The following is a 22224-nucleotide window of genomic DNA, read 5'->3' on the forward strand; positions in this document are numbered from 1 at the left end:
TTTACATATGTCTCCTTTTTCCTCATTGACCGCCCCCCCCCCCAGCCATTCCCACCCCTGAGGGCAAGCCCCCACCGCCCCAGTGTCTTATGTCCATTGGTTATGCTAATATGCATGCATACAAGTCCTTTGGTTGATCTCTACCCCGCCCCCCCCCCCCCCCCACACACACACCTCACCTGCCATTTGTCTCCGGATCTATTTTTGTTCTGTCACTATTCTTAAAAACCTTCAGTGAATTCCCATTTGTGTTATGTAAAAATTCAAGCATTGACCAATAAATATGATTTTAAAATTCTAATCTGGGGAGTTTATGAAATGCAGATGTGTGGACCAGAATGTCCTAATGTAGGACCTTTAATCAGCATTAAAAACAAAAGTTTCTAGGCGCTTCTGATACAATTGGTCATTGGATCAGTAGAGTCATCAGAATAAAGTACACATTTCTCAGCCCAGTATTTCTCTCCAAAGTACTTTCCCAGCCCCACCTCTTACTACGACTTCTCTACATAGAGCAAATAAAGTTCTTGCTGGCTTTCTGAGATCTCTTCATACCTTCCAGACACACCTTTAAACCTCTGGGCCCAGACTATGAATCCTTCACACCTGCAAGAGATTTCTGGGCTTGATGCTCTGGACTGGTTTACAGCCACAGTCTACCGTATCTCTTTTTTTTACATTCTACCCTATCGCTTATTTTGGGTTTCTTTAGCTTTCTCTCCTCCTATCCCCAACCTCCCAGCTTGTAAGATAGCTGTCCACAGAAACCTAGTTAGTCCTTCCTTATTTTTCTTTTTATATGTTATATTAATTATATTATTTTTAATTTTATTTTATCCTTTCTTATTTTTCGAACTTGTTGAGCCTTTTGAACTTTGTGGCAAGGGCCTTAAATAAGAATTTGTAGGATTAGGGCCAGTGCCTGACTAGATCACCGTTGCATAAGCAGTCGTTACTTGTTGCTGGTGTAAAGTGCGGCTTTCCACGCGTATTTGTGGACTTAATGTGTATATGAGCGGAATCCTGCCTAGCATCGCCCAGAGAACTACGAATCCCAGAGGGTATTGCGTGGAACGTCGGCGGACGCGGTGACGCAAGGGGGCGTGTCTAGCCTGAGGGAGGGGTCGTCCTGCGGGCAGCCGGAGACTGAGGGGGCTCGGGAACCTGGGGTGAGAGTGGGAGCGTCAGGTGAGTGGAGCTGAAGCGGGAGGACACGCTGCGGGGCGCCCCAGTCTATGGAGCGCGGTAAGATGGCGGAGGCGGAGAGTCTGGAGACAGCGGCGGAACACGAGCGGATCCTGCGAGAGATCGAGAGCACCGACACGGCCTGCATCGGGCCCACGCTCAGGTATCCAGGGGCCCGGGCTACCCACGGGGGCACGAGCGGGACAGGGGTCCGGGCTCCTTCGGGGCCATGGGTCTGCCCAGCCGTCGCAGGGTCAGCGCCGGCCCCTCCCTTCGGAGAGCCGGGCGAGCCACCTCCACCCTTGGCGGGGCGGGTCTCCCTCGGGAGCCCCGACGTGGGGTCCCTTCCCGATCGCCGCCTTCCACAGCCCAGGTACCCTGGAGGCACCCCGCCTCCCTTCGGGCCGCGGCAACTTTCCTTCTCCCTCCGAGGCTGGCCGGCGCCGGGCAACTGGAACGCGCCGGACGGATGGTGGCTTTATCACCTCTTCCCCCGAGGACATCTCCCCTCTCCCTCCGACTCGAACCCCATTCCGCTCTGCAGACAAAATAGAATTTCACCCCATGGTCTGTTGCTTGGAAATTAAACTCTTCCCTCCTTACAATCACAACCACTTCTCAGAAATGAGTTCCTGAAAATCCTGGGCCAGGAAGGAAGTTTCCCTCGACCCGTGCCCGTCTCCTGAGAGCGGGTGCTCCCTTAACCCTGTCAGCAGGCCCACCTCTCCCCAGGGTGCCGCCTGTGGCGGTCTCACCGCCGAGAAAAAAGTTACAATGATCTCCCCCTGACCATTACTTTGCCCCCGACACCTCCATTTTATTTGGAGGTGTCAAAAGAAACCCCCACTTCCCTCGATTTATTTAACGAAAGTTAGGTGTCACTTACTATAGATAGTGCAAGACATTGTATTAAGCAATTTACACATACAGCTTCTTAAACCGGAACACATTCCCGTTAGGTATTATTATTACCTTCATTTTACGGGTGAGGCACAAAGAAGTTAAGGGACTTATTTGCCCAACAGTGTTATGGAGACAATAAAGTGGGCGAGCTGAGCTTCCTGGTCAGGCCGTCTGGATCTAGCGTCTGCATGCCTCACCTCTGTTGTCCTGCCTCCATTGGGGGGTTACCATTCACCTGACCTTGTTAATTACTTGCCAAGCCCAATTTGGAGCTACCTGTCCCTTTCCCCCCAGGTTCCCAGTGCCCTAGAACTAACTCCTCTTCATCCTTCCTCTGGCCCTTTCAGATCTCCATGTCGCCAGTATTTAGGTAACTGTCTTATCCACCTTGTACCGTCTTGGGTCACTGCTTCTCCCTTCAAAAATGAGTTATTACTCACTGCTTGATTTTTTTTTCATGGGGATATTGCCTTTCGAAAGACTATTTGCATTTGGGGACTTTACTCACCTCCGTCTGCACAGCTTCCTTCCCCAGGGCACGTTGTTAGCACAGCTCTCCAAGGGCTATCCTTGAACATGACCGTCCGTCGTGATCATGATGCTTTTCTCTCTATTCATTTTCTTGAAGTCTTTGAGTAAATGATCCTCATTCATTATCGTTTATAAGAACCAAAGGTTACTTACTAGTATTATAAGTGCATTATGAATGGTTATTACTATTTGGTTTTCACAAAACTAGATGTTGTTAGAGTTACTGAGGATGCTGTTTCAGTATGCTGCTAAGAAATTTGGCTGCTGAGCTGCAGTAGGCAGCCAAGCAAAGCTCCCGCTGGAGCAGTTGGGATTACCAGAGTTTTTAGGACGAATTCTTTCTCAGACACCGTCAGTGTTGTCTTGAGTTGGTTGTGGTTTTCCGTTGCTGTAGTTCTTGGCTTATATGATAAACGACTTCAACTGATCAATTTGGTTTGTTGTGATTTATAATGTTAACCCTCCACTGAATAGTAATGCATATTTGTATCAACTGAATATTGGCCTGTAATTTTCTAGTATCTTTTAAAAAAAAATATATAGTTTTATTGATTTCAGAGAGGAAGGAGAGGGAGAGAGAGATGGAAACATCAACAATGAGTGAGAACCATTGATCGGCTGCCTCCTGCTGGGGATCCAGCCCCCAACCTGGGCATGTGCTCTTGACCAGAATAGAACCCAGGACTCTTCAGTCCCCCAGACCGACTCTCTATCCACTGAGCCAAATTGGTTAGAGCCTTTAGTATCTTGACATAAGAATATATGAATTATGGTTCGAATACAAGTTACCCATTCTTCCTAAAATTTGCTTCATTGTGCCTGGCCAGCATGGCTCAGTGGTTGAGCCTATAAACCAGGAGGTCACGGTTTGATTCCTGGTCAGGGCATATGCCCAGGTTGCAGGTTCGATGCCCTTGGGGCATGCAGGAGGCAGCCGATCAGTGATTTTCTCATTGTTGATGTTTTGTTTTCTCTCTCCCCCTCTCCCTTCCTCTCTGAAATCAATTAAAAAAACTATATATATGTATAAAACTTACTTCATTGTTATCACTGGGTTCTTTTCTCATTGGAAAGTGGGGTTTTATGGGGTTAGATGAATTAAGGGATCTTTTGCCCTAAGTGGACATGGTAAAAAACAAACAAAACCAGTTTGAGAACCTCTGCATTATCCTATCAGTTCTAATTGCTTTTCCTAACTCCCTGTATCATTACCAGGGGCTTTTCATTTTTGGCCTTATCCTGTCTTTGGCAGATAACCCTAAATCTTACTGTCAGACCCAAGATTCAATCACTTGAACATCTAAAAATACAAGTAGTACGCACTGTCTTTGTCTTTAGTCTAGCTTAGTCTAGCTTGCCTCTGCCCATATTCATAGGGGCTGATCTCACTTATTTTTGTTTTCCCATTCAGAGACAGTAGCATGCACAGACTTGATGCATGCTTTTCCTTGGATGCACCCCCATCATCATTATATCCTGCTTTCTCATCACAATCATTAGCCAGGATTGATTAGGGCAGTAGGCTTTCTTTCCTAACTTTACCCTTAACTGTCTATCTCAAACTCCTCTACCCTTCTTTTTTTTTTTAAAATTTATTTTATTGATTTTTTACAGAGAGGAAGGGAGAGAGTTAGAAACATCTATGAGAGAGAAACATCAATCAGCCGCCTCCTGCACATCCCCCACTGGGGATGTGCCCGCAACCAAGGTACATGCCCTTGACCGGAATCGAACCTGGGACCCTTCAGTCCGCAGGCCGATTCTCTGTCCACTGAGCCAAACCAGCTACGGCTCCTCTACCCTTCTTAGCCTTTTCTCTTTCTCCCATCTTTTGAGATAGCCCCTTTTAGGCACCAGATTCTTAGCTATTCCTGAGGTAGGTATTGTAACTGAAGAGGAATGAAAGAACAGAAACAATAAATTGATAGCAGACATAAGATTAGTATGTCTATACCTAAAATTCCTGCTCTTTACAGAAATCCACCTAGCTATATTTGCCTAACCAGACAGACTCTTTCTTTTGCCAGCTATTACTTGTGAATCATTACTTGCTTTCTTTCCCTTGTATACCAAATTATTCTTCCAGTCATTCCTTTTTGTTTAAAGAGTCACAGTAGCTTGACTTTTTCATTATATAATTCCTTATGTTAATATTGAATAATCATGCAATGTTAGTCAGTTCCACATATCATAAGGGAGTGCCTCTCTTTTTTTTTTTTTATATTTTATTGATTTTTTTACAGAGAGGAAGGGAGAGGGGTAGAGAGAGAGTCAGAAACATTGATGAGAGAAACATCGATCAGCTGCCTCCTTCACACTCCCCACTGGGTATGTGCCTGCAACCGAGGTACATGCCCTTGACCGGAATCGAACCTGGGACCCTTGAGTCCACAGGCTGATGCTCCATCCACTGAGCCAAACCGGTTAGGGCTGCCTCTCCTTTTTTATTGTAATTCTTAAAGGCCCAAGCATATATGCATATAGAGGTTTTTGCCTAGTAAATCCTTTTGGGAAAGCAGCCATCTCTTTCTTCATCTTAAATATTATTTTGTTAGTTGCAAGCCTTGAATTTGCAGATGAGGAAAGAGGCTCATAAGATACTGGGTCCTGTCTTGTTTTTAAAATAATATTGATTCCAGCTTTGTAGCACTAATGCTAAAATATTGATTGCAAATCACTCGTGTATAATAGCTCCATATTCCCATCTCTGTATTTCTAGTTTTCTCTCATATCACTTATTCAGTAGGCCATTTCCTTAATTTGTTCTGTGGATACTAGCAGTTAACATTTATTCTTAATTGCTATTTCAGATTTTGTTTTTAAATTTAAAAAATAGATTTATTGAGGTAACATTGGTTAATAACATATAAATTTCAGATATACAACATTATAATTTGATATCTCTATACTCTGTTTTGTGCTTACCACCCAAAGCCTAGTTTCCTTCCAATACCATATAACTTTTAAGTTTAACAGTAAAATACAATACCTTTAAAAATAGCTTTATTGAGATGCAATTCATATACCATATAGTTCACCCATTTAAAGTGTACAATTCCATGTTTTATAGTATACTCACAGTTGTGCAAAAGTCACTATAATCTAATTTTGGAACATTTCCATCACTCCAAAAAGAAATCCTATACCTATTAGCAGTCATTTTATATTCTGTCTCCCCTCCCTCCCCAATCACTACTTTCTGTATTTATGAGTTTGCATAGTCTGGACATTGAGGATAATAAAGATATTTTGGTTCTTTATATCATCGAAGTTGATAGTTTGCAGTATCTGTTAATCATGTAATGATTGATTTAATCACATATCAAAATCAAGCTTTCAGCTGAAATCAACTTAGATAGAATTAGTGAGTGGCTTATCTATGAAATGTGTGAATCTGGATTGAGAAGCTGAGCAATGATGACATTTCAAATTTGCTTGTGGTGGGGGGAGGGGAGAAGCAAAAATATTGAGGGGGAGGAGTTAGTAGAAATTGAGTTACACACACATACCTGAGCTTAAACATTTTGAGACCTAAGGTGTCTAATAGGTCATTTCTTAAGTGTCTGCTCTTGCTGTGGGAAAGAAGAGTAAAGCTGTTTTTGCGATGTGGTAGTATCTGCTGTAGTATTTCAAAAACAAGGAAGACAGTTACTTAAAGACCAACTGATGTTGTGTGGACTTGGTTCCAATATTTGAATTAAGGAACATTCAGCTAAGAAATAAGTAACAATAATGGGAAATTTAAATATTTTGGCTATTTTATTTATTGATTTTGAGAGAGAGAGAGAGAGAGAGAGAGAGAGAGAGAGAGCGAGATTTGTACCACTTATTTATGCATTCATTGGTTGGCTCTTGTATGTGCCCTAACCTTGGTGTATGGGGATGATGCTCTAACCAACTGAGCTTCCAGGCCAGGCTATTTTGGCTATTTATTTATTTCATATATTTTTATTGATTTCAGAGAGGAAGGGAGAGGGAGAGAGAGATAGAAACATCAATGATGAGGCAGAATCATTGATTGGCTGCCTCTTGCTGCTCCACAGGGGATCAAACACACAACCCGGGCATATGCCCTGACCCAACTGTGAGTCATAGGTTGACAGTCAACCACTGATCCATGCCAACCAGGCAAGAATACATTTTTGATGTATCGAGAGGTATTGAGTCAAAGTGTAACTTCTTTTTTTCTTTTTTAATTTATTTATTGATTTGAGAGAATGAGAGAGAGAGAGATGAAAGATATTTGTTGTTCCACTTATTTATGCATTCATTCATTGATTCTTGCATGTGCCCTGACCAGATATTGAACCCACAACACTGGCACATCCAGATGATGCTCCAACCAACTGAGCTACCCAGCCAGAGCTCAAAGTGTAATTTCTTAGTGGAGAAGCCACTTACTGAATTCCAAAAAGAAAAAGACATGGAGGGAATTTAGATGCACAAAAAAAATTGTATTTGAAGGCCTGTACATTTTTTAAAGGTAGGCCGTCACTTTGTCACTAGGTTTTCTAGCAACGAGTACAAAAAAGAGACATGTTCAGTTATTTGAGTTATGTTGTTGTAAAATAAAAAAGTAGTTACTTAGGAGAAGCACAACTATTCTTGGTTCTGAGTTAGACTAGAGAACTGTTTCTCCCATATGTCCTCACAAAGAAGGTCCTATATAATGTAACTTTAGTATCCATATAGTCAATGCAGCAATATGTGACAGGCTGTTTCCTGAATTGTCCTTTAGCGAAAGCATATGGCATAACCAAAGCACAATTCAGTAAAAGCAGTTTTCCAGAGAGCCAAAGGAATACAGTTCTCTGCTGGTTTTGGCTTAATTAAGGCATAGATTTGATAATATTTATATTGGGAGTTGGAAAGTGCATTATTCCTCTCTTCCTTTTTTGGATCATTGATCACTTTGAGAGACTTATAAATGCTACAGACACTTTCCTAAGTAAAATGCATGTGTTCAGTCTCTATGATTTCTGATCTGAAAGACTGTATGCATTGCTTATACATTAGTTATTCTTCATAAGTACTATTTTTAATCCTCACCCAAGGATTTAAAAAACTTTTTTTTTTATTTGTAAGAGCGAGTGAGAGAGAGAGAGAAAGAAAGAAACATGGGTGTGAGAAAAACATCGGTTGCCTTCTGCAAGCACACTACTGGGGATTGAGCCTGTGACCTTGGCATGTGCCCTGACCAGGTATAGAACCGGCAACCTTTCTGTCCACAGGATGATATCCAGCCAATTGAGCCACACTGGCCAGGGCGAATAATCTTAATTTTGATGTTAAAAAACAACACCCACTTGGCTGGTGTGGCTCAGTGGTTGAGTGTTGGTCAACCTATGAATCAGAGGTCATAGTTTGATTCCTGGTCAGGGCACATGCCCCGGGTTGTGGGCTTGATCCCCTGTCGGGGGCATGTTAGAGGCAGCTGATCAGTGACTTTCTGTCATCATTGATGTTTCTATCTCTCTCTCTCTGAAATCAATAAAAATATATTAAAAAACAAAAACAACAACAACATCCAACCCATGTTAGCCATTTAAAAAATTGCCAACAAGTAAAATAACTATAGGTGTTTTGCGTTAAGCTATATAATTTAGAATACACTGGCAGGAAAATATGTGTCTTATTAGGAAGGTTATTTACTTGGAATGTCTGGAAACTTCTTGTTCTAGATTTAGAATTTAAAAAAAAGTTGAGATATGTAACTCGCAAGGACATAATGATTGTTAAAAGAAGTTTAAGCATATAATACATGTTAGCATAATTATAATTTAGAACTTTAAAATACATTATCTAGTGAAACATCTGTGAGCAAGAACTGTCACAGTGTAACCAATTAGATTACCTTAATGTGATTTGTGGTGATACATATGGATTATGACTGTTGAAACAACCAACTATTTCAGTCTTGAAGATATCACATTGATATGCACTTTGCACTGTAGTGAATTTACCTTCGGTCGATACCATGGTTTGATAATCAGCTTGATCTTTAGATAATGGCAAAACAATGACATTAACAAAAACCTTTTTTTTTTTTTTTTTAGAGTACTTCTGTCATTTTTTTTTTTTGAGTTTAGATACTTCCAGTGTTCTGAATACTAGAAAAATGTTCTATTGTTAGAGAAATGATGAAGGCCAGCAAAGTCACAATGATCCAAGATAAACATACAAAAATTAATTATATTTCTACATACTAACACTTAATACATTGACACCAAAATTAAAAATACAATACCATTTATAATCACTTTTTAAAAAAGAAATACTTAGGTATAAATCTAACAAAACATGTACTGACTTTGTAAGTTAAAAACTACATAGCCCAAAGTAAAGAAAAACAAGAAAAAAAATGAAAAGAAAAAAAAGAAATAAAAAAATTAAAAAAAAGAAAAAAGAAAGAAACAAAAACAAGCAAAAAAACAAAAACAAAAACAAAATACTACATAGCCCTAGCTGGCTTGGCTCAGTGGATAGAGTGTCGGCCTGGGGACTGAAGGGTCCCGGATTCGATTCCAGTCAAGGGCATATGCCCGGGTTGTGGGCTTGTTAATAGTGTCATTGCTCCAGTATACAATATTATAGTGCTAAAAGATATGCTTTTATCACAGAGCTTGTCGTGTTTCAAGTGTATACAAACAAGATCAAAACTGGAAGACTATTTTACCCCACAGCTTTTTAATAAAAAAACAAACACAGCAAAAGAGCTTGCCTCCCTGGAATAGTCACTGTTAGCTTAGTCACTGTGTATGCATATTTCTTTTTATATACTTCTGAATTCTATTTGCCAATAGTTTTTTAGGGATATTTATGTTTATATTTGTGAGGGGTATTATATTTAATGTAATTTTTGATATGCTAAGGCTCAACTCTGCTTTTTATTTGTTGTTCTATGTTTATTCTCTCCTTTTTTTGCTTCTCTATTTTTTTTTTTGCTTTGCTTTGAGTGACTTGAACATTTTTTAAAATTATAATTTGATTTATCTATCTATACTGGTTTTGAATGTACCTTTTTGTATAGTTTTTTGTTGTTTTCTCTAGTTGTTAACATTATTTAGTATATAACTTATCACAGTTTACCTGTGTCATCATTTTACCAGTTTGAGTGAAATATAGAAACTTCACTTCCCGTTATGTTCCTTTATCCTCTCCTATTTATAACCATCTTAAATATTTTCTCTATAGACATTTAGGACCATGTCAAACTGTTTTAATTTTTGCTTCAAGCAGCAAATCTAATTTAGAAAATTCAAGAGAAGTAAAACCCTTTATATTCACCCATATTTTTGCTTACTGTGTTCTTTTTTCCTTTATGTTCCAAGATTCCTGTTAAAAAAAAATCATTTCCTTTCTGTTTAAAGAAGTTCCTGTAGACATTTTTTTTTAAAGAGTAGGCAGCAAATTCTCTTTACATAAGACTGGCTTAGTTTACTTCATCTGAAAAGGAATGAACGATTATTTCTGCTGCGTGTAGGATTCTGGGTTGGCAGTTCTTTTCCTTTAGCACTTGAAAAGTGTTGTGCCACTTCTTTCTGGCCTCCATGGTGTCTGATGAGAAATTTGCTGTCATTCAAGTTATTTTTTCCCTGTAGAAAAGGTGTCACTTTTCTCTGGCTACTTTTAAGATTTTGTTTTTCTTTGTCTTTAGTTTTCAGGAGTTTAATTACAATGTGTCCTGGCATGGATTTCTTTGGGTTTATCCTGTCTGGGTTTGCTGAACTTCTTTAAGGGTCTGTAGGTTTATATGTCCCTTGCCAAATTTGGGAAGTTTTAATTCATTATTTCTTCAAGTAGTTTCCCACTCTGTCATCTTTCCACTCTCATTTTGGGACTCTGGTGACATAAATGTTAGATCTTTTGTTATTGTCCAACAGCTCCTGGGGTGCTGTTTATTTCTTTCATTTTATTTTCTCATATTCAGGTAATGTAATTTCTATTGTTATATCTTTGAATTCACTGATTCTTACCTCTGTTTCTTAGTTACTGATTCTTGCCTCTGTTCTTTCTGAGGCCATTATTGAGGTTTTCTTTTCAGTTATTGTATTTTTTAGTTCTAAACTCTCCACTTGGTAATTCTTTGTTCTATTCCCCCCCAACCCCCCAGGCTCTCAATCTGTTTCAAGTGTGTTCATAATTGTTTGTTGAACCATTTTTGTTATAACAACTTTAACGTCATCAGATAATTCTGACATCGCTGTCATTTCTGGCATCTACTGATTATCTTTTTTCATTACTTTGACAACTTCCTTGTTCTTGGTGTGAAGAATGATTTTTAATTGAAACCTGTACAGTTTCATATCATGTTTTGAGACCCTGTTTCTCATTTAAACCTACCCTTTAGCTAGCTTTCTTAGACACTGGTCTGGCAAGAGGTGTGGATTAATGCTTCATTACTGCTAGGTGGAGGGAGATGTCCATGTTCCCCTCTTGGACTCTGTTGACCTGAGAGGGGCTCCTCATCTGCTAGAGCTGAGAGTCCTGGCTCCATATTATGGTCTCTGCTAATAACATTGTGTGAGAGAGGGGATTGTAACCATCTGTTGGGGGTGAGAGTCCCAGCTCCCTTCTTGGCCTTTTCTGACACCCTGACCAGGGTATTGGGTGCTTCTGGAGGTGGAAATCTTGGCTCCCTCTCTGCCTGTGCTTGTGTGAATGTGGGTGGGGCCACAGTTTTTTCTGTCGTGTTTGTCTAGAACACAACAATGATTGCGTCAATGTCTTCTATTTTGGTAGGCCACCTCTTTTGTCATCTTTGGGTAGAGAGAACAAGCTTTTGTTAGGGCTTTTTTTTGTTCGTTTGTTTGCACCTGATTATGTCTCTTTAGTTTCAAGCTGGGATATGTAGTAAAAAGAAAATTCAGGAAACTTACCAGTGTTGTTTCTTTGGTCCTGAGGTCCCAAGCCTATCTATCTGCCTTCTTCTTCCACCTTTCCAATCTTTTAATGTTTGTTTTGTATATGATGTCTAGAGTTTTTAGTTATACGTGGTGGGAAGAATAGCAAAAACTATGTCTGTTTCACCTTCTTAGAATGAGAGACATATTATATGTCTTTTAATTTTTAAATTATTTTTCTTTTTCTAATTGTGATGCATGCTAATCTGTAAAAGTAAAACCAAGCAGAATAGAAAACTGTAAAGATGACACAAATACATATCAGGCAAAAATCTGTTTTTGAGAAATGACCATTATTCACTTTTAGTGAACATCAGTCCAGATCAACATCACTTCACACAAATATGCAAATAGGAGGGTGAGTAGAAGAAAATAATTTTCATAGAAATTGGGTATTGGATATACTATAATGCTGTTTCTATTAAAAAGTATTACATTTAATTTTACGTGAAGAGGAAACTGAAATGAAACATGGAATTAATGTTTATTAAGGTGAATGTTTTTTCATCACAAATGAAGTTTATTTTTAAAAGATCTCTCTCTCTTTTTTTTAAAAATATATTTTATTGATTTTTTACAGAGAAGAAGGGAGAGGGATAGAGAGTTAGAAACATCAATGAGAGAGAAACATCGATTAGCTGCCTCCTGCACGCCCCCCACTGGGGATGTGCCCGCAACCAAGGTACATGCCCTTGACCGGAATCGAACCTGGGACCCTTGAGTCCGCAGGCTGATGCTCTATCCACTGAGCCAAACCGGTTCGGCTAAAAGATCTCTTAAACATAAAATAAAAAGTCAGTTTCTATATTAATAATTAATAAAAACTCACATTCAATTTTAATTGATTTTCCACTATGGAAAAAAAGAAAAATTGGTGCTTTTTCTTTTTTCAAAATAGCTTTTTTTTGAGATATAATTGACACACTATGAAATTTATTTATTTAAAGTGAACAGTTTGATGGTTTTTAGTATATTCTCAGGCTACATTACTTCTCCAGAGAAAAATCCCATGATGCCTTGCCTAGGATTAGCTTTGGCTCCTTGAATATCCATGTATGGAGTAAGTATGCAGGGGTTTGACTATTCACTCTTTCAGTTAATCTGTTTGTTTTCAGTGCTTCCATTATTGTTGGCATTCTGAGTCCTGATCTCCATGATTATGGTTGGTTCTCAAACTCCCTTTTGGATTTCATTTCTTTGGCAAAGACTCTTTTTTTGTGCCACCTGTTTCATCCTTACTGCTGTTTATCAGCTTTTGTCTTCCAGAAATTTGTTGCTATTTCTTGTTGGCTGTAGGGTCTTTTCTTGTTCTTTTGGAGTAATGGGTTTATACCTTTTTCTGTAAGGGGTTTCAGGAGAAAGGACAGTAAATGCATGTGGTTGTCTCATCACATTGAAATGGAGGTCTGGAAACCAGAGTTACTCCTGCTGGCTCAAGTTGTTACCCTCTAGGGCGAAGCCAGTATACATTAAATAGAAAATATTTATGCCGTGGCCAGGTAGCTCAGTTGGTTTGAGCATTTTCCTGATATACCAAGGTTGTGGGTTTGACCCCTGGTCAGGGCATATACTAGAATCAACCAGTGAATACATCAATTAGTGGAACAACAAATTGATATTTCTCTCTTCTTTCTCCTCTCTAAAATCAATAAATAAAACACACATACAACACACACACACACACACACACACACACACACACACACAAATGGAAATGGCAGTGTGCATAAATAAATTTTACTGGGAACAGACCAACCCCTTCTAGAAAAAAAAGATATTCACTAGATTTTTTAAAATGAAGGACAACTCTAAAAATTTTCCATAGCCACTAATTGCTCTGTCCCATCCTCCACCCCTATTCTTAAAAAAAATAAAATATTTTTATTGATTTTGGAGAGGAAGGGACAGAGAGAGACAGAAACATCAATGATGAGGGAGAATCATCAATTGGCTGCCTCCTGCATGCCCCCCACCAGGGATTGAGCCCCAAACCTGGGCATATGCCCCAACTGGGAATTGAACCATGACCTACCATTTCATAGGTCGGCCCTTAGCTACTGAGCCACACTGGCCGGGCCTTTACCCTTATTATTATTATTTTTTTTTATATATTTTATTGATTTTTTACAGAGGGGAAGGGAGAGAGATAGAGAGTTAGAAACATCGATGAGAGAGAAACATCGATCAGCTGCCTCCTGCACATCTCCTACTGGGGATGTGCCCGCAACCCAGGTACATGCCCTTAACCGGAATCGAACCTGGGACCTTTCAGTCCGCAGGCCGACGCTCTATCCACTGAGCCAAACCGGTTTCGGCTACCCTTATTTTTAATACTGTTTTCATAAAATGTGATGACCCTTTCCCACTTATGTAACTATATTTTCTCTCAGTCTTTTGCTTCCTTCTTTTGTTTTATACTGCCAGTCTTTTGTCACCCAGTCTGCCTCAGTTCTCTCTATCCAAGACTGTCCTCTAGAAGTTTTGCAAACTTATTTGAGTGTCCCAATGTTTTCAGTTCTTCTTTTCTGTTCATATTTTATAGAAAGTGGAGTAGTTTACATGATTTTCCTTCAAGCTTTATTATTTTCTATTTTTATGAAATTATTTTATGTCATATCATGAGGATGTGGCATTCCTAGCTGACTCATTTAAAATTTCCTTTTGTTTATGGAGAAACTTTTATGTACCACATACTTTATTTTTAAATTGTAATGGATTTTTAAATATTTTTAAGTTTTATAAGTTTACTAGAGGCCCAGTGCATGAAATTTGTGCACTGGCAGGGTCCCTAGTGGCTGCCAGTTGCTGGCCGGGGCCTTCCTTTGTTCTGTGCCACCCACTGGTGGTCAGCCACATCATAGTGAGCGATCAAACTTCCAGTCGGTCGAACTCCCGAGGGGACACTTAGCATATTAGGCTTATATATATATAGATTGTGAAAAAAAACCCACAATTTGGAAGTACATGAGTAAAATTCCCTCTCCTTAACTCCCCCATTTAAAGCATTATTATTAGCTTGATGTGTAGTTTTCTAGACTTTTTTTCTTTGCTTATACAAGCATGTACACACACATTTGATATACATGTAGTCTTATAGTTTTTCTTTTTAAGTGAGAATTACCATATACATATCTATTTTTTTCTACTTAATAATATATATGTCAGATATCTTTATAAGTCAAAACTTCTAGCTCTTTCAAATGATTGCAGAATATTCTGTTGTATGGAATTACATACTCCTCTGTGGTGGACATTTAGAGAATGTCTCCTTTTCCCTCCCTATATTGTTCTAACAAACAATAATGTAGTCTTATAAATATCTCTTTACATATTGATAGTGATATTTCTGTAAGATAGACTCTTAAATGTGGGATTACTGAGTTTAAGCTTTGTAAATTTAAAATTTTGATAGATACAACCAATTTCTGCCCCATTCTTTTTGTTTCCAAATTAAGATTACTGTGGAAAATCTAAAATCCACAAAATTCAAGAAAATAATATACTAAATCTCTGTGTACCTTTGTTACAGTCCTAACAGTTAAACATACAACAAATTTTGTTTCATCTGATTCTCTCACTACTTACCCTTTCCCCCACTGCCTACCTTGTCTAATTTTGAAGTATATCCTAGATATCATATCATCTTTAAACACTTCAGTATCAGTGAATTACTTTTGGGAAGTATGCATTGATTTACCAATATTTGCTTTTAATACATAGGCTCCCAGGAATTTATTTATTGAGTGAATCAAGGACTGCCTACAGTTGGCCTGAAATTATTCTTTAAAAAAATATTTATTGATTTTAGAGAGAGGAGGGGAAAGAGGAGAGAGAGATTGATTTGTTGTTCCACCTCTTTATGCATTCATTTGTTACTTCTTTTATGTGCCCTGACTGAAGATCAAACCCACAACTTTGGTGTATTGGGACAGTGCTCTAACCAACTGAGTTACCTGACCAGGGCTTGGAATTATTCCTTTTGGCAATAATTACGTATTAAGGCTAGTTTTCTAAGGTCATACCTAAAGCCATATAATTGGCATATAAGATACTGCTTTTCATTCTCTGTGGGGGTAGTGGTAGGAAGGGAAAGCAGAGGAGAAGAAAGGCATACATTTAGCTAAAGCCAAAGAGTAATCAAATCCTTGGGTATGGACTAAACAATAACAACAAAAATCCTTGTTTATCTCACTGAAAATTATCATCTGATTTTTCAGAAAATTTTGTCTGCATTTCCCAACTCCTGTGCCACATTTAAGGAGTAGGCTCTAAGGATCAGAAAAGGATTTCTTTTTGTTTGAAGTCATAAAAATTTTACCTAGAGTCTTAAGCTGAGCAAGGGTCAAAAAAAGCCTCATGTAGTCAATATTCTTTCTTTTTACTTTATATGATCTGTATTAGAACAGCTATGCCTCAAGTTTGCCAGCTCCTTGCATAATGTTGACTGCATTTATTGAGGATGCTGGCATGTAATTGTATTGGATTATACATTTTTTACTGAGGACGAGCAAAATATTGTCCTTTAAAATAATGACTCAGACGGTATTCCAGTCAGAAAAGACCACTCATGTGGAGTAGGTAAATTGGCAAAGTGGTTCTTGAATAATTCTGAAGAAGGAAATCTTCCTAAGAGCTTTATTTAGCTTGAATTTTTAAGACATTTGTATAGTATGGAGGCCTTTGGCCAGTATTAGGTAGTGGTCTCTTTTCAATATACAACATTCTGGCAGTTTCTTAAGCTGGGAAAATAGCCTCCCCAAAGTATGCCAAATTTAAATTGTCATTGGTTTCAATTATCAAATTTGTACAGTATGACCCAGAATTTGCCCTTGTTAACCAGACTTATTTTAAAAAGTCAGAAGTTTATAATAAATTCTAAAAAAAATTCAGGTGTCCTTTTTTTGCAGTTTTATTTCCCATGTTATTACACAAACTTGGTTAGGAGTTTTATTTTTTGCTGCCTGGCAGTCTTTGACAAACTAGGACAAGTCCCATGTTGTGTAGGATCATTTTTAAATTGCAACAGTTTGTTGATAGGAGAAGCAGATAGAAATTTCTCAATATACTTGAGGTGGAGATGAAAAGGCTTCATTTCATTATAGCATGCTACTAGAAAGACCTTGAAATTCCCTTGATCCTCCCTTTTTAGTCAGTTTGCTTGCCCTCTAAGGCCAATCGTTCATGGGGATGGCCTCTGCAGTAGCTCTTTTACAAGTTAAATGAAGGAGAAATGATCACCTGTTTGGTCCAGAAGTGAAGAGGGGCTGCAAAATCCAGATTGCTGTATACCTGAGCAGATTTTTTTCTGGTACTAACATTTTGCACTGTTGGATTCTGTTCATCAAATAAAAAATTTTAAGACTCTTTCATTCAAGTCAATATGTTGTCGCTAAATTTGCTAGTAACTAGACCACTCATTTCTTCATGGCTGTAGGACAGGCTGCATCAGACCGTTGTCTCTTTTTGTCAGAGCTCTAACAGACAAAATAGGCAACGAGACCTATTTAAAACAAGTGAGTAAAATTAAATAAACTCTGAAGTAAATGAGGAGAATGAGTCTGTAGCAAAATTATCTAACTTGTTGTACTAGAATCCATAGTCAAAGCAGCAGCATCCTGTTTGATGGGAAGCCAAGGGCCAGAGACAGCTTGCTGTTCTTTGTCTGCAGCTAGAACCCCAGAGCTGTATAGCCTAGTCATTAGTTACTTGGAAAGGTGAGGGTATAGGTTATGCATATAGCTGGGAGGCTCCGGTCAGCCTAACTTCTGGGAACTTTATAGTCAGATGTCTTAAAGATGTCTAATTCACTGTGGAGGTTCAGGTATGGTCTTTTTAGGTTAATTCTTCAGTATGGTTGCTTTGTACAGTTGTGCAGGTTATATAGTGGATAGCTGAGCTATTTACAGTATAGGTAATATAGATTTATAAATTCATTAGGACAGGTTTCCAGCAGATATTGGGCAAGTATCTTGAAGAGGGGAAAGATACCAAATGGGTAAGCAGAGACCCTATTTTTAAGTATTTTCAATTTTTTACAAAACTGTGAGACCTCTTTTTAAAGTTGTATTTGTAGATGCAATAATTTTAAGTGCACTGTTCCTATATGTATCCTCTTCCTATATTTATTATCTCTCCCACATTTTCCTTGTTTTAATACTGACAGCATTATTTTTTCTTTTCCTGGAGAAAAGAGCTCTCAAGTGAATTTGCTATGAGATTGTTTCGACTTTTTTTTTTTTTTTTTTTTAATGTGTTTAGTTTGTTCACAATTTGTCAATTCTTAGGCCTTAATGTGCATGTTCTTGCCATGTTGAGATGACTTAATGCTTGTATTCTGTTAATAGATTCAGAGTATGTTGAATAAAGCTCACATCTTTGCCAGAGATTTGGGTATTACTCAGTTGTGATTCTATCAGTATGTGGTCAACTGGGATTCCAAGTTCATTTGTCATTGCTCAGAGTTTCCAGAAGGTTGCCTTGGGTAGCAACAGGCTTTTTGATAGTATTCACCATCTAGAACTGTTGTTTCTAAAGTTGGGTTTGCAAGTTTTGTTATTCTTTTTGTATCAAGATTAGTCACAGTTCTGGTGGAGCTGCTGCTTTATTTCTGATATTTTGAATATTTTTGAGGTTTTTATTCCCAGTTTATTGGTATACATTTCATCAAAATTAAAAAAAAAATATATTTTATTGATTTTTTACAGAGAGGAAGGGAGAGGGAATTAGAAACATCAATGAGAGAGAAACATCGATCAGCTGCCTCCTGTACACTCCCCACTGGGGATGTGCCTGCAACCAAGGTACATGCCCTTGACCGGATCGAACCTGGGATCCTTGAGTCCGCAGGCCGATACTCTATCCACTGAGCCAAACCGGTTAGGGCAAATTTCTTTCTTTTTTTTTTTTTTTTTTTTTTTAATTAAATCTTTATTGTTCAGATTATTACATTTGTTCCTTTTTCCCCCCCCATAACTCCCCTCCTCCCAGTTCCCGCCCTACCCTCCCCCCTCACTCCTCACCCACTGTCCTCATCCATAGGTGCACGATTTTTGTCCAGTCTCTTCCCGCATCTCCCACACCCCTTTCCCCCCCAGGAAACGTCAGTCCATTCCCTTTCTATGTCCCTGATTCTATTATAATCAACAGTTCATTCTGTTCATCAGATTATTTATTCACTTGATTCTTAGATTTACTTGTTGATAGATGCATATTTGTTGTTCATAATTTGTATCTTTACCTTTTTCTTCCTCTTCCTCTTCTTAAAGGATACCTTTCAGCATTTCATATAATCCTGGTTTGGTGGTGATGAACTCCTTTAGCTTTTCCTTATCTGTGAAGCTCTTTATCTGACCTTCAATTCTGAATGATAGCTTTGCTGGATAAAGTAATCTTGGTTGTAGGTTCTTGGCATTCATCACTTTGAATATTTCTTGCCACTCCCTTCTGGCCTGCAAAGTTTCTGTTGAGAAATCAGCTGACAGTCGTATGGGTATTCCCTTGTAGGTAACTGAGTTTCTTTCTCTTGCTGTTTTTAAGATTCTCTCTTTATCTTTTGCTCTTGGCATTTTAATGATGATGTGTCTTGGTGTGGTCCTCTTTGGATTCCTTTTGGTTGGGGTTCTCCGCGCTTCTTGGACCTGTAAGTCCATTTCTTTCACCAGGTGGGGGAAGTTTTCTGTCATTATTTCTTCAAATAGGTTTTCAATATCTTGCTCTCTCTCATCTTCTGGCACCCCTATAATTCTGATGTTGGTACACTTGAAACTGTCCCAGAGGCTCCTTACACTATCCTCGCATTTTTGGATTCTTTTTTCATTTTGCTTTTCCGGTTGGGTGTTTTTTGCTTCCTCGCATTTCAAATCATTGACTTGATTCTTGCGCTCCTCTGGTCTGCTGTCGGGAGTCTGTATAATATTCGTTATTTCAGTCCGTGTATGCTTAATTTCTAGTTGGTTCCCCAATATAAGATCGAGGGTCTCATTAGTTTTCTTGTAGATCTCATTAAGTTTATCGGCGGCTTCTAAACAGTTCTTGAGAGACCTTAAAAGTGTGGTTCTGAACTCTATATCTTCCATTGACAGTTTTGTCCTGTTTCTTTGTCTCCGCATTTTGTTATGCTTCCTTGGTGCACCCCCTAGTGGTCTTTGTTCGCAGTCTTATAGTTAAATCTTGATTGTTGTAGCTAATTCCAGGGAGGGTTTGACCTCCAGGCCAAGTGGCTATGAGAATCAGCTGTGTCAGCAGTGAGAGAACTTCTGTCCTCTAGGGAGGTGCTAATCTAGCCTTTGCCTGAGGCTATCCGGCAAATGCCTCAGTGCAGGGCTTGGGCGGGGCGGGTCGCACAGGATCAACAGGGTGGGCTGGAGAGAGCAGTTATGGCGGCTCTCAGTCCTGTCCCCAGGGGCTCTGCCTCTCTGAGTCCCAGCACCCGCTGCAAAGCTCGGAGAGAAAGCTGCACTCGCTCTGACCGAAGCCAGACAGTCCCGCTTCTCCCGTTTGAGTCTGGGTCCCTAGAGACTCGCCCGGATCTGGAGCTCAGAGTCTGCGACTCCCTCCCGATTGAAAACGCCAACCACGCCCTCCGCCGCCAGCCCGCTCCACGCACTCCGCACCTCAGAATTTGACTTCAGCACTGCGCCTCCTCTGAGTGTCCGTATGCGTTTCTCTTTCCTCCTAGTTGTAGGACTTCCACTCAGCCAGCATTCCTGTGGTTCTGGGTGATGTCCCTTCTGTTTTTTGGTTTCACTTTTGAAGTAGTTGTTCAGAGCAGCAAACTCCGGCGTTAACCTATGCCGCCATCTTGGTTCTCTCCCCGGTTAGGGCAAATTTCATCAAAAATTTTCATACATTTTGCCAAATTCTCCTCCAGCAAGATAAGTAGTATGAATTAACACTTCCACTAAGTTCCTGTGCTTTGCCTGTAAGCTGAAATGGTTTAAAGATAGTAACTTTCTTTAGTCCAGTCTTATGGTAGGAATTTTTTTTTTCTAGGTAAGAACAATGAGTCTCTTTGTTGCAAATAAAAATTTTAATATTTCAGGGATCAATAGAGAACCATAGCTCTACTAGTTCTGATAAGATTATTTAAACTTGGTGAGCCTCAAAGCACTGTCCTGGACATATACTGATTATACAGAAAGGAACTTTTCAGATGACAAATGCATTATTTATAAAAGGTATTGTAGAGAAATTATCTTGTCTCATTCTCTTCATTACCTAAATTTTAGTATAGTGTAGTGGTTAAGAGCCTTGTTTCCAGCATCCGACTATAGAAAATGAGTCATGGTGGATACTCAGAGTTTATTTTCATCCTTTATCAAACAACAGTCACTTAACTCTTTCAAATGCTTATCTTAGGTTATAATCTATCATCACCTACTCTAGGAATTGGACAAAGGACATAGAAGTTTATAAAGTTGACTGATTAAAGTGTTTTTAAAAAAATATTTTTATTGATTTCCAAGAGGAAGAGAGAGGGAGAGAGAGAGAGAAAACATCAATGGTGAGAGAGAATCATTGGTTGGCTGCCTCTTGCATCTCCCACACTGGGGATCAAGACTGTAATCCAGGCATGTGCCCTGACTGAGAATCAAACTGTGACCTCCTAGTCCATAGGTTGATGCTCAACCACTGAGCCATACCAGCCAGGCCTGATTAAAGTGTTTTTTATTATTACTGGATTTTACATGAATAACTTTTTTTTCCTTTGTTGCTCCACATTTCACCAAAATATCTGGGTGGTATACTAAAATTTAGGTAATGAAGAGAATTTCAAGATTGCATTTAGGGTTGTTGGACATTCACTAAAGTTCTGGAGCAGAGGTCCTCAAACTTTTTTAAGCAGGACAGGCAGCGGCGGCAAAAACACCCGGCGGGCCGGATAAATGTTTATGGCGGGCCGCAAATGGCCCGCGGGCCGTAGTTTGAGGACCCCTGTTCTGGAGGGATGGTCACCTCAAAGCTAGGCAGTTATCATTCCAGAGCAGCTGATACTGAGCTGGGTTAAGAGGCCCATATGCCAGTTTGGAGACTCATGCCTTACATATTTAAGGTGCCATACATAGAGAAACTGGTTTTAGTTTGAGCTCCGAATAAAAAATCAAATGGCAGCTTATCTATTTTATCAAAATTTTGTCTGCTTCTAAAAGGGCAGATCTATAAGGCATGCTATAGGATTTCTCTATTTATATGGTGATTAATGAGTTTACTGAGCAACATGGCAGTGGATAGTGGAAGGACAGTTAGTTGTTCATAAATTTGTATTCATCTCTTATCCCTATACTGAGGAGCAGTCTTTACCCGTGGACAACTCCCTTTTGGGATAAGATTTAGAGCAGCTCCTACTGGCACATGTGGCTCCAGTGGAGAGATTGAGGCTGAGCTTTAGTGCCCTCAGCATTCTCTTCTCTTCCATTTTATTAATATGTCTTACATAATATCTAGCAACTTTTTACCCACACCCTATTTGTTATTATAAGTACAAATTATCATGGCATCTTCTTTTTTTATGTACCCTGTTCTTTCTAGTGTAAATCTTTACCTTTCCAGTGACAAAAGGGCTCATCTCCCGCTTCATTTACCCCCTTTAATCGTTTTTCCTGACGCTGTACCTAGTTACATCCACTTATATCTCACTGACTGTTTGCAAGGATTGTCCATTTGATCATTTTTCATCTGACGCCCATACCCACTCTTCAAGGCC

At 39.2% G+C, this 22224-nt stretch overlaps 1 protein-coding gene across 4 annotated transcripts in view; it reads left to right on the forward strand.

The window, feature by feature from the left end:
• Positions 1–1111: 1111 nt before the first annotated feature.
• Positions 1112–22224, forward strand: part of EXOC6B (exocyst complex component 6B) — a 537234-nt gene continuing 516121 nt past the window's right edge. For all 4 annotated transcript variants that reach the window (XM_036334133.1, XM_036334135.1, XM_036334136.1 and 1 more), the window contains exon 1: positions 1112–1348. In XM_036334133.1, the coding sequence (XP_036190026.1) occupies positions 1236–1348 (113 nt within the window). In that variant the 5' untranslated portion in view covers positions 1112–1235. The remainder of the gene's footprint in view (positions 1349–22224) is intronic.

Source organism: Myotis myotis, unplaced genomic scaffold, assembly GCF_014108235.1.
Source record: "Myotis myotis isolate mMyoMyo1 unplaced genomic scaffold, mMyoMyo1.p scaffold_m19_p_14, whole genome shotgun sequence".
Lineage (NCBI taxonomy): Eukaryota > Metazoa > Chordata > Mammalia > Chiroptera > Vespertilionidae > Myotis > Myotis myotis.